General features: G+C 44.4%; 1 protein-coding gene across 1 annotated transcript in view; it reads left to right on the top strand.

Moving 5' to 3' along the window:
* Nucleotides 1–10,162, top strand: part of LOC122762473 (unconventional myosin-Ie-like) — a gene marked incomplete at its 5' end in the record, with an annotated part of 17,369 nt that extends 7,207 nt beyond the window's left edge. Inside the window, 10 exons of the mRNA XM_044017676.1 lie at nucleotides 2,486–2,600; nucleotides 2,696–2,865; nucleotides 2,949–3,094; nucleotides 4,768–4,914; nucleotides 5,184–5,341; nucleotides 5,826–5,915; nucleotides 5,996–6,200; nucleotides 7,633–7,668; nucleotides 8,509–8,678; nucleotides 8,804–10,162. Coding sequence (XP_043873611.1) covers nucleotides 2,486–2,600; nucleotides 2,696–2,865; nucleotides 2,949–3,094; nucleotides 4,768–4,914; nucleotides 5,184–5,341; nucleotides 5,826–5,915; nucleotides 5,996–6,200; nucleotides 7,633–7,668; nucleotides 8,509–8,678; nucleotides 8,804–8,880 — 1,314 coding nt within the window. The remainder of the gene's footprint in view (nucleotides 1–2,485; nucleotides 2,601–2,695; nucleotides 2,866–2,948; nucleotides 3,095–4,767; nucleotides 4,915–5,183; nucleotides 5,342–5,825; nucleotides 5,916–5,995; nucleotides 6,201–7,632; nucleotides 7,669–8,508; nucleotides 8,679–8,803) is intronic.
* Between the last annotated feature and the right edge of the window lie 1,504 nt (nucleotides 10,163–11,666).

The raw sequence follows: 11,666 nt of genomic DNA on the forward strand, positions 1-11,666 counted from the left end.
TTAGAAGAACGAGTCAAAATCTCAGTCAACCTCAGGTCACAGACTCTCTGCAGTTGTATGTATGTTAGAATCTGTGTTTTTGTGGGCGGAGTTAGAACCTGAGTCAACACTGAGCTCTGCAGCTGAAACAGAAGGTCGGGTTTGTGCTCGCAGCTCGTCTTTTTCCACCGTTACCGCTTCTTTTCTTTTTTTCACGACGTCTATGAAAGCAGCGCTTGTGTGACGCTTGTGCGCTCACGCATTAACATTTACTCACATCACGCACACACGCACACACACAGGCCTCACAGCTGATGGTGAATGTCTTCACATGCAGCACCAGGAGCCTCTCAACCCCCCCAGAGTCAGACTGAGACTCACTGAGTTCTAATGAAAGCCAAATATCACAGAGGGCAGAGCGCTGACACGAGCTGCCACGCTTCTGCAAACAAACCCGTCATTAGTTCTGTGTCTGACACGGATGTTGATGGATGAGCTGCTGCTGTGTCTCTGCTGAGTCGTCTGATGATGCTTCTCAATCGATCTTTGTTTCATTTTCTTCTGTTGGTCACAAAATAACATGCAGCTAATAATGTTTGTTTAATGCTTAAAAATTAAAGTTTAAAGCCTTAAAAAGTCTTTCACATGCACATGTATTACCACCTTATTCTACCTTTATTACAACAATAAGTGATAATTAGGAGTTAATTGCAGGAAGAATCTTAATTAATGTCGTAATAGAGGTAGAATAAGGTGTTAATCCGTGTTTAATCATTACTAATAAAGGCCTAGTATGCTACTTATATGTGCGTTAGTAATGTGAACTTTAATATAAAGTGTCTTAGTATGAAGTGTAGTTAGATATTTGTAGATGAGGAAGTTTCAAACTTTCATCACTAAAATCTTTGTCTCTGTTGTGGTGAAAAACACTGAAGCCTCAGTTGTGTAGTTGTGACTCACAACTGTCGAAGTCACAGTGAGTCTGTGGTGACGTGTTGTGGTGACTGTGGTGTCTGAGGCCAGCATTGTCCGTGCTCGTCTCAGCACTGAGGCAGCACTGAGGCAGGACTGAAGGACTGAAGGACTGAGGCAGGACTGAGGCAGGACTGAGGCAGGACTGAAGGGCAGGACTGAAGGACTGAAGGACTGAGGCAGGACTGAGGAGGCAGGACTGAGGCAGGACTGAAGAGCAGCACTGAGGCAGGACTGAAGGACTGAGGCGGGACGAGGCACTGAGGGAAGGGAGGGCAGGGACTGAGGCAGGACTGAGGCAGGACTGAGGCAGGACTGAGGGACTGAGGCAGCACTGAGGGGCGGGACTGAGGACTGAAGGGACTGGGAGGGACTGGGAGGGCAGGACTGAGGCAGGGGGCAGGACTGAGGGAAGGACTGAGGGGCAGGACTGAGGCAGGAGGGCTGAGGCAGCTCAGGCTGAGGCAGGACTGGCAGCTGGCAGGACTGAAGGCACTGGGGGCAGGACTGGGGCACTGAGGCAGGACTGAGGCAGGGACTGAAGGACTGAGGCAGGACTGAGAGGCATGACTGAGGCACTGAGGCAGCACTGAGGCAGGACTGAGGACTGAAGGGAGCAGGACTGAGGCAGGACTGAGGCAGCACTGGGGGCAGCTGAGGACTGAGGACTGAGGCAGGACCCCTGAAGGACTGAGGCAGGACTGAAGGGGGCAGGAACTGAGAAGCACTGAGGGGCAGCACTGGGGCGGACTGAAGGACTGGGGGCAGGACGGGGGCAGGACTGAGGACTGAGGCAGGACTGAAGGACTGAAGCAGGACTGAGGGCAGCTTTGAGGCGCACTGAAGGAGGGGCATGACTGGCAGGCTGAGAGGCAGGACTGAGGCAGGCGGAGAGACTGGAGGCAGCTGAGGCAGGACTGAGTAGTGAGGCATGACTGAGGCAGCACTGGGAGGCAGGGACTGAGGCAGGACTGAGGCAGGACTGAGGCAGGACTGAGGCTGAGGCAGGACTGAGGCAGGACTGAGGCAGCACTGAGGCAGGACTGAGGCAGCACTGAGGCAGGATGTTTAGTCTGAGCCGGAGACGACACTCAGTGTGATTATATGTTTTCACTCATGTCAGGAAATGAGAGAGAGAACAGTGAGAAGACGCAGAATCCAGCTCCTTGTACAGGGACAGAAGAAGAGTTTACTGGAAACAAGCATTTGTAATAAATATTATACAAAAAAAGAAAGAGAAACTCTTAAATCCCGTCTTAAATCCTCCATCACCCTCTGTTTACTGAGTAATTACCAGAACAGTCTCTAAGACTTTGGTGTATGAGCTCATTTTTGACCTAGTTTTGTCTCCTTGTCCCCGCCCACTCTCCTTTTCCCCTCCCATTTTTGATTAAAATCTAAAGTCACAGATTATTTTAACCTGTAGAAAACACTTGTTAAACTCAGCTGTAGACGTGTCATGTCCTGATGTAAAATGCTCGGTGTGTTTGGGTTCGAGTGATGAAGTGCGTCCCTGTTTTTTTTGTCTTCACAGCTTTTTCTGTTGGAAGAAACGAGGGAGCGAAAGTTTGACGGCTACGCTCGGACCATCCAGAAAGCCTGGAGGAAACATGTGGCCCGAAAGAAGTACGTCCAGATGAGAGAGGAAGGTGAGCGACATCGCACAGGTTCATTAGTGAATTCATTTGTCTCCTTTGAGTCTCCCTCATCATCATCATCATCTTCCTTCACTGGGTTAATCCAGCGTCCGATCTGCTGCTGAATCGTAAGGAGAGGAGGCGACACAGCCTGAACAGAAACTTTGTCGGAGATTATCTGGGCATGGACGACCGGCCGGAGCTGCGTCAGTTCCTGGGCAAGAGAGAAAAGATCGACTTTGCTGACAAAGTCACAAAATATGACCGACGGTTCAAGGTTGGTTTTCTCCAGGTTCAGGTTCATGTGTTCAGAGAAACTCTTTACAGACCGTTAACTGAGGTTTCTCCTGCTCTGTGAAGGCAATAAAGAGAGACCTGATCCTGACGCCAAAGTCCGTCTACCTTATTGGACGAGAAAAGGTGAAACAGGGACCAGAGAAAGGACAGGTGACGGAAGTGCTGAAGAGGCAGATCGACGTGGAGAAGATCTTAGCGCTGTCGCTCAGGTACAAACTCACAGACCTCACATGAGCCCACACAGACTATCAACCACTGGACCATGCTGATGTTCTCCACCACACGGTGTTAACCCTGAATTATAATCCTGACATATGTCAGAGCTAAGAGAGTGCTGCTTTCCTAAATCAGACTGTAAATCATACTGTAAATCATACTGTAAATCAAACTGTAAATCAGACTTTAAATCAAACTGTAAATCAGACTGTAAATCATACTGTAGATCATACTGTAAATCAAACTGTAAATCACACTTTAAATCAGACTTTAAATCAAACTGTAAATCAGACTGTAAATCACACTTTAAATCAAACTGTAAATCAGACTGTAAATCAGACTGTAAATCAGAATGTAAATCAGACTGTAAATTAAATCAGACTTTAAATCAGAATGTAAATCAGACTGTAAATCAAACTGTAAATCAGACTGTAAATCAGACTGTCAGAATCAGACTGTAAATCACAGACTGTAAATCACACTGTAAATCAGACTCAGACTTAAATCAGACTGTAAATCAGACTTTAAATCAGACTGTAAATCAGACTTTAAATCAGACTTTAAATCAGACTGTAAATCAGACTGTAAATCAGACTGTAAATCAGACTCGTTCAGACTGTAAATCACACTGTAATTCAGACTGTAAATCAGACTTTAAATCAGAATGTAAATCAGACTGTAAATTAAATCAGACTTTAAATCAGAATGTAAATCAGACTGTAAATCAAACTGTAAATCAGACTGTAAATCAGACTGTAAATCACACTGTAAATCAGACTTTAAATCAGACTGTAAATCAGACTTTAAATCAGACTAAATCACACTGTAAATCAGACTTTAAATCAGACTGTAAATCAGACTGTAAATCAGACTTTAAATCAGACTGTAAATCAGACTTTCAGACTGTAAATCAGACTGTAAATCAGACTGTAAATCACACTGTAAATCAGACTGTAAATCACACTGTAATTCAGACTGTAAATCACACTGTAATTCAGACTGTAAATCAGACTTTAAATCAGACTTTACTTCAGCTTCTCCATGTTTCATGTCTGGTCTCATGCTGAGCACAGACAGATACTGGAGTTAATGAGTTGTTTCCAGAACAACATGACTGAGGTTCAACATGTGCTGTTATGCAGGAAGCGTCCGTATATTCCATGAAGTCATCAATCTACCTCAAGGTCACAGTCTGGATTTCTAATCACACACGAGTCGCTCTGAATGTCACACAAGAGAAACGTGTGTGTGTGTGTGTGTGTGTGTGTGTGTGTGTGTGTGTGTGTGCAACAGTGGTTAAATCTCAGAGATGTTTCTCATGAAAGAACACGGAGCAGTTTACGACAAAGAGAAGGAGAAATAAAGACGCGGGGTCTTTGTTGTTGACTGTAGTTAGACTTGTTACTGAGGTAGAAATCACGGAGCCGTTGGTGCGAGCATGTGGCTTTTGAGTCACTGGGCTAATCTGGACCAGGTGGTGCAGTGAAGGGAAGGAGGAGTCGTAAAAAGCTCATCAGAGAGGAACAAAGTATCCTTGTGTTGGGTTATGGGCACAAGCTGCTCTGTGAGGCTCCTTCTGTGTCTGTGTTGATGTGAAAGATGAGTCTGTGTCTCCAGAAGAGAATGTCTCACTCACACACACACACTCACACTTCATGTTTTTCAGCACCATGCAGGACGACTTCATGATTCTGCACGAGCAGGAGTACGACAGCCTGCTGGAGTGCGTCTTTAAGACGGAGTTCATCAGTTTACTTGCTCGCAGGTTCGAGGAGAAAACTCAGAGGAAGCTGCCGCTCAAGTTTAGTAACACGTGAGTAAACTCGTGCTGCTCAGTCCTCACACAGCTGACGTGAACAAACTGTGACTCACACATATTATCCATCACTTACAAATGTCTCAAACCAGCTCACTATCACATCAACCTCTGTTCAAACTCACCACAGTCGCCCCCTGGTGGCTATGTCCATTTACACAAAAATGAATTCATGTACATCACACTTCCAACAGTTTGATCAGGTGATCAGTGAGAAACTGTGTCTGAAATGTGAAAGATTCACACGGAACTCTTTTCTTTCTCAGACTGGAGATGAAGCTGAAGAAGGAGAACTGGGGCTTCTTGAGTGGCGGCGGATCACGGCAGGTCGTGTTTGTCCAGGGTCAGGGAGACCAGCCCGTGCTGAAGCCCACCAGCAAATCACTGCAGGTCAGCGTCGGCCCGGGGCTTCCCAAGAACACGCGTGAGTGTCACTCACACACACACACACACACACACACACACACACATGCTGCCATCATGTCACTGTACCTTCACTGACATGTGACTCAGTCAATTCATTCTTAGGACTTAAAAGACTCAGAGGAAGTCCAGAAACACGTGCTCAGACAATGACAGTGTTAAATAAGCCACAGATATTATAATAATAATAATAATAATAATAATAATAATAATGATAATAATCTGAAGGATTTCAATCGGGCCCTAATTCTAATCCTGTAGGAATATTGAATGTAATCTGTGTATCAGTCTTACAAAGTAAAGATAGTGTTCTCGGTCGAGACACAAGCCTGTGACCGAGGGCTTAACGGATCCAAACTGTACCGTACTGTACCACACTGAACTGTACTGTGAATAAATCACTCATTCATGTATTCATTAGCTCACTCACACACACACAGTCACTAAGAAAGTGATGTTTATTTCCTGAAACTCTTCAACCTCAGGTCCCACCAGGAAGACGTTCACTCAGGGTCGTTCCAACGGGTCCAGAACCCACCAGAACATCCCCTCCCGGGCTGCACCGGGGCCTCCAGGTACAGCGCTGACTGGGTTTGAGCTTCTAAACCTGTGGATCATCTATAACAGCGTCATAATAACTCTGTGTGTTTTCTAGTTTCTCATCAGAATGGAGGTCTGAAAAACATCAACCACGCAGCAAACCAGAGAAACTCACAGCATCACAGTCAGAGACATCCGTCCTCCAGCAACCACACGCGGCCTTTCCTGCCCAGCAACATCAACCAGCTGAAGGAGCGAGGAGGCAGCCGCCAGCAGCCCGACCTCGAGTGCCTCAAAGTGCCGGATCAGGGAGCCGCGGGGTGAGAACCTGGAAACACACACAGCTCATGAGTGGAGTGGAGTGGAGTGGACACCATGGGCCTGTTGCACCAAAGTAGAATTAAGATATCCAGGATAAGTTCATCCTGACTCAGTCTGTAACATGAACGTCAAACCAGGATGAGAAGGCGGAGCTTGGTCAAACCAGGTGTTAACTTATCCTGATAGGTTCTCGTCTCTTTGAAGTAAATGACATGAGGTCGATCAGAATTACTGATGCTGAAATGGAGAAGACGAGAAAAACAGCAGCTTATAATAATGAGTTAAATATACGATAGAGTCAGAGAAACAATCTAAATACTTACAGAGTTTATCTGATACATCAGGAGTTCATGTAAAACAAAAGCAGACTCACTGAATCTTCATATTTATTTATATTTGTATTGTCTCGCAGTTTAATTTAAATAAATACAAAATAAATCAAATAAAAACTGTAACACGACACGAGTTTTGCTGCAGTGACTGTAAGAGAACGTGATTGTTTATATTATTTTTAGAGCGACAGTTGTGGTATAGCAGTTTATGGCCAGTAGGGGGTGCTATAGGGAGCTTACAGTGACTGCACTCAAAGCAGCTGAACGAAAGAGAAAGTTTCATGAACTGACTGCAGAGTGAAAATAATAATAATGCAGTCGCTGTCAGATTATCTGCGGTGAGTGGAGATGATTCATCAATAATCTCCTGAAACACTGTGTCAGAGCTTCATCATCACTGTGACACAAGCACAGATGAATGAATGAATGAATGAGTATTTCATAGAAGCTATTTCTAATCGTCTCAACATCTGCGCAAATATACCACCATGACAACGTTTTCATCAAATACAAATCAGTCATTCCACAATAATCCCATTTAATAATCCCACGTGTCATCGCTGTAATGTTTGACGCAGGTCAATGAAACGACATGTTTTACACTCTGCAGCACGATTAACAGAACAGAATAAATCTTCATTGCTGTTGTGCAACCCACTTGAGGCTAAGTTCAGCCAGGATAAGCAACATAGCCTGACTTAATCCCTTATCCGAGTTTCCATGACAGTTGACTGTCACTTTAACACTGCTCTAATGTCTGCAAGTGTGTGTGTGTGTGTGTGTGTGTCTGTGATGTCATGATCGTACACGAGCAGCCACAACATTAACTCTGTTTTATTCAAAGACTCGTGGTTTAAATGTTTGCGCTGCCGTGTGCACACGTCACACCTGTGTCCACTCACCTGTGCGTTATCTTCTGTTTCACTTCACTTACTACATGGACTGTCTGTGGTGTGATATTGGAGAAGACCGGGGCGTGGAGTCAAGCTCTGACTTCACTTTACTAACATGTTTAACATCAGACAACAAACACACACATCAATGGATATTCTTGTGCTTCTGTAATTTGACATAATTTGGATAATTTATTCTTTTGTAGTAATGGAGACAGACGACCAGCTTCAAACGGAGGAATGTGAGTTGGAGAGTTTGAAGTGTTTCTGGTGGTGGTTCAGGACTAGAAAAAGCTTCACGACATGATGATGATGATGATGATGATGATGATGCTGATGATGATGATGATGATGATGATGAGGATGATGATGATGATGCTTCTTCCATGTTTTAACCTGCAGCTGAATGAACGTTAATATTGAAATGAGGAATTGTTTGAGTGTGACACAGCTTTCATGTCTGTCGTGAACATGAAAAGAATCCCTGCTGTGCGCCTCATGTCATCATCACTCATGTGTTCATAGCTAACAGAATGAAACTGAGATTGGTTTTAGTGTCACTTTGAAACATATATGTCTTTATACATATAACACATGTGTATATATACACATGTGTTATATGTATAAACGTATGTGGTGGTGAGACTTGAACCGTGTGATCCTCAGTTAACCTTTCACACTGTGACATTTGAACGTGTCCACACACACACACACACACACACACACACACAGACAGTGTGTGACAGTGAAATCTAAGCAGTGAAGGTGCCACTGACTCTGGATCAACACGCTCTGCTTCATGTTTTCAGTGTTTAGTTGCAGTTTTTTTATTCTGTGCAGGGAAATATGTCAAATATGCAGCATGATAGCACCATCTTGTGGCCGTTTTGTGAACTGCCACAGTCATTTTGATAAAAACAAAGATTTTAAACTTGATTACATGTGTATGACGACACACAAAGATGGTGATGATGCTCACACTCATATTTTGGGATAACATCGTCTTCACCTGAGTTATCTGCAGCACAGGGAAGTGAACGTGTCTGTCCTGACACTGTCTCTGTCTCTGTCTCTGTCCTCAGAGCTCACAGACCCTCAGCCAGCAGACCTGCACCCGGAGGAGGACGACCCAAACCCGCACCCAAACCCAAACCCCAGGTGCCTCAGTGCAAGGCTCTGTACGCCTACGACGCTCAGGACACGGACGAGCTGAGCTTCAACGCAGAGGACGTCATCGACATCATCAAAGAAGGTGTGTGCGTGTGTGCGTGTGTGTGTGTGCGTGTGCGTGTGTGTGTGTGTGCGTGTGTGTGTGTGTGTGCGCGCGTGCGTGTGTGATGTTCTCACACTGAAACGGTGTTTTCCTCTGTGGATCAGATTCATCGGGATGGTGGTCGGGACGACTGCGTGGAAAACAAGGACTTTTCCCCAACAATTACGTCACCAAGATCTAAGAGCTGCAGGTTTACAGCACGAGGAGCGAGAGAGCGATGAAGAGATGAAGAGATGAAGATAAAGAGAGAGCTGCATCACTGACGATGGGACCAAGTTCACCGTCAGAGACGTTTTCCTGAGACTCGGTCCACGTCTGCCGTGTGATAAATGAATGTAACAACACCACAGGACCAAAAGACCGTCAGGCCTGGACTGAGACGAGAAGTAGGACTGTTTGACCCAGGGGCCGGTTTTCCTCCACAGTCCCACAGAGTAGTGAACAAATCTATTTATTGTATTTATAGCCTCCTGTGTTCTCCTTCCTGTCGTTTCTATCTCGCTGAGCTCAAACTTTTTTGAAGAGCGCTGGAATGAAGTATGAAGTTTGCTTAATCTGTGGGACCAGGCTGTGATTTAACACGTGACAGAACTGAAGAAACTGCCATTTTACCAGCTCTATTTATTGCGGTGCCTAACTGTACTCCTCAGTCAATCGCCACACTGTGATTATTTTGAATGATTTTAAGAACCAAAGAACCAATATAGATGGAAACGGTCACGTGGTAAAGTGGTGAATCACCTGTTTGTGTTGTTTATTGCTTTTCTATATCACACACAGTATACAGTACTTCATACACAGAGTGTGCTGTGAGCTGAGCTGTCTGTGGTGTATTAGCACTTTATCGGTACAGGTACTATACGTGGACACAGAACTCGTATCATGCCACAGCCGGGAAGTCGACTTAATGAAGGACAAACTGCCAAGCCTGCAATACTGAGGGGAGAGAAATCTGTTGTTTACATGAGACGATTAAAAACAGGCATTGAAGATCTGATTCTGTATATCTGTTCATATTTAGGAATATGCCTGTTGTTGGTTAGTTTTTAAATTAATTTTCTTTTTTTTTTTGTATATTCTCTGAAGGACTTTAGTATTTTTTCTGCTTTTGATTCTCACAGGGCTTTCACTGCATTTCACTAAGATAATAATAGTTTTCACAGGAAAGGGTGAATGGATTTTTGTTGTTGTTTTAGTGGAAACACTTCACAGAATTTGTTTCACTGCTGTCGTCGCGTTACTTAAACATTCCTTTGTTGTTTTTTTAATCACCTCTAAAAAGCTGGAGTGAAAAGCTGGGACTTCTGTCATCGACCGTCTGCGTCATAAATATAGTTTGGATCTTGGATGGTTGAAAACCTCCTTGTGCAATAGAAAACAGCAGATAAGTCTTTTAATAAAGCACGTAATATTGTACATTGAACTGCTTATTTGTTTTATTAAAAACATCAAATAAACGACAACCTGAGTTTGATTTTTTTCTCCTGCCGTCAGCGTTCTTACACAGAACAAATACTACAGCTGCAACTAACCATTACTTTCATAATCGATGAATCTGTCCGTTATTTTCTCGTGTGATCGAGTGATCGTTTAGTCCATAAAATGTAAGAAAGCATGATGATGTTCTCAAATGTCTTGTTTTTGTCCACAAACCAAAATATACAGGTTCAATGACTTCTTTGTTTTATGGAGCAAAGAAATGAAGAATATATTCACATTTAAGAAGCTGAAACAATCAGGAATCTTGTTTTAATCATGAAAAAAGCTTCAAACCGATCAAAGATCGATTATCAAGGTAGTAAAATAAATCTGTTCAAATGTTCAGTCACATAATGATAATAGTCTCATAGTCTCTGGTAAGTGTATTTGTTAATGAAGCAGAGTTTTGTAAAATAACTGACATGAAAACAAGTAGACTTGACAACAACAACAACAGCAGCATAAACACTGACAGAATCCACTCTGTCAAACATTTTTATAATTTAACATAACTTCACCTGAGCACGTTTTCTATCTATCTATCTGTCTATCTGTCTATCTATATACATATATATGTAATTAATGGCTCATTTTCTGTTATTCATCTTAACTTCTTGTCTGAACCATCACCATGACTCTGTTGCCTTTGCACAGATGTTAAACTGCATCCATGAGACAGATGTGCTGCCTGCTGAACCAGAACGTTCTCCTCGTGCACACTTTTATAAACAAGTCTATGACGCACACACAAACAAACGGCACGAGGACACCACTGTCTCTGCACATGTTCTATTTTATTTTGGCCTGATGGATTTATCAGGAGTTTTGTCTCCACGTCCCACCTACACCCACTAGTGGGCGCTCCAGTATCGAGAATGGAGGACATGGAGCGAGGGAACACACGCGACACCGATGCAGTATCGCGTGTCCTGTCAGTGCTGAGCAGGACAGACCTATAATTACACACTTGACACTGCAGATGTGGTGGACTCAGTGTTTTTTCTTCCGTTTATTCTGGGCTGCCTTTAAATCGCTTAAGCCGAGCTGTCGTAAAGTGTCGTAACGCGGCTGCTCGTCGGTTGCTGGCAGGCAGCGATGTAGCGCCCCCGCGTGACGCTCCGTGTAACAGCTGCGCTGTGGCCGCGAGCCAGAGCCAGCGAAAACGACGACCTGCTGGGTAAACAACAGGGGATACCTCGGAAGGCAGGAATGGGAAGTTCGTCGAGGGCGAATAGTGAGACACTCGTGTCTTTTCGAGCCGCGGACACGAGAGTGGAGTCGCCGCTGTAGTCGACACTCGCCCGGATTCAGGTGTTCGTCAAAATGGCTGAGTGTAGTCGGCGATTTGATGAGTGAAGTGAAGCTAGGCTTTTGGTTAGCTTAGCTCGTAGCTTCTCAGGGCCCATTAGCGTCGATGTTTTCTCTCGGCTCAGCTCGGGACCGTGTTGTCAGTTTCTCGCTCCCTGCCACGAACGTCCTCGGACTGCG

Source organism: Solea senegalensis, unplaced genomic scaffold (assembly GCF_019176455.1).
Source record: "Solea senegalensis isolate Sse05_10M unplaced genomic scaffold, IFAPA_SoseM_1 scf7180000015698, whole genome shotgun sequence".
Taxonomy (NCBI): domain Eukaryota; kingdom Metazoa; phylum Chordata; class Actinopteri; order Pleuronectiformes; family Soleidae; genus Solea; species Solea senegalensis.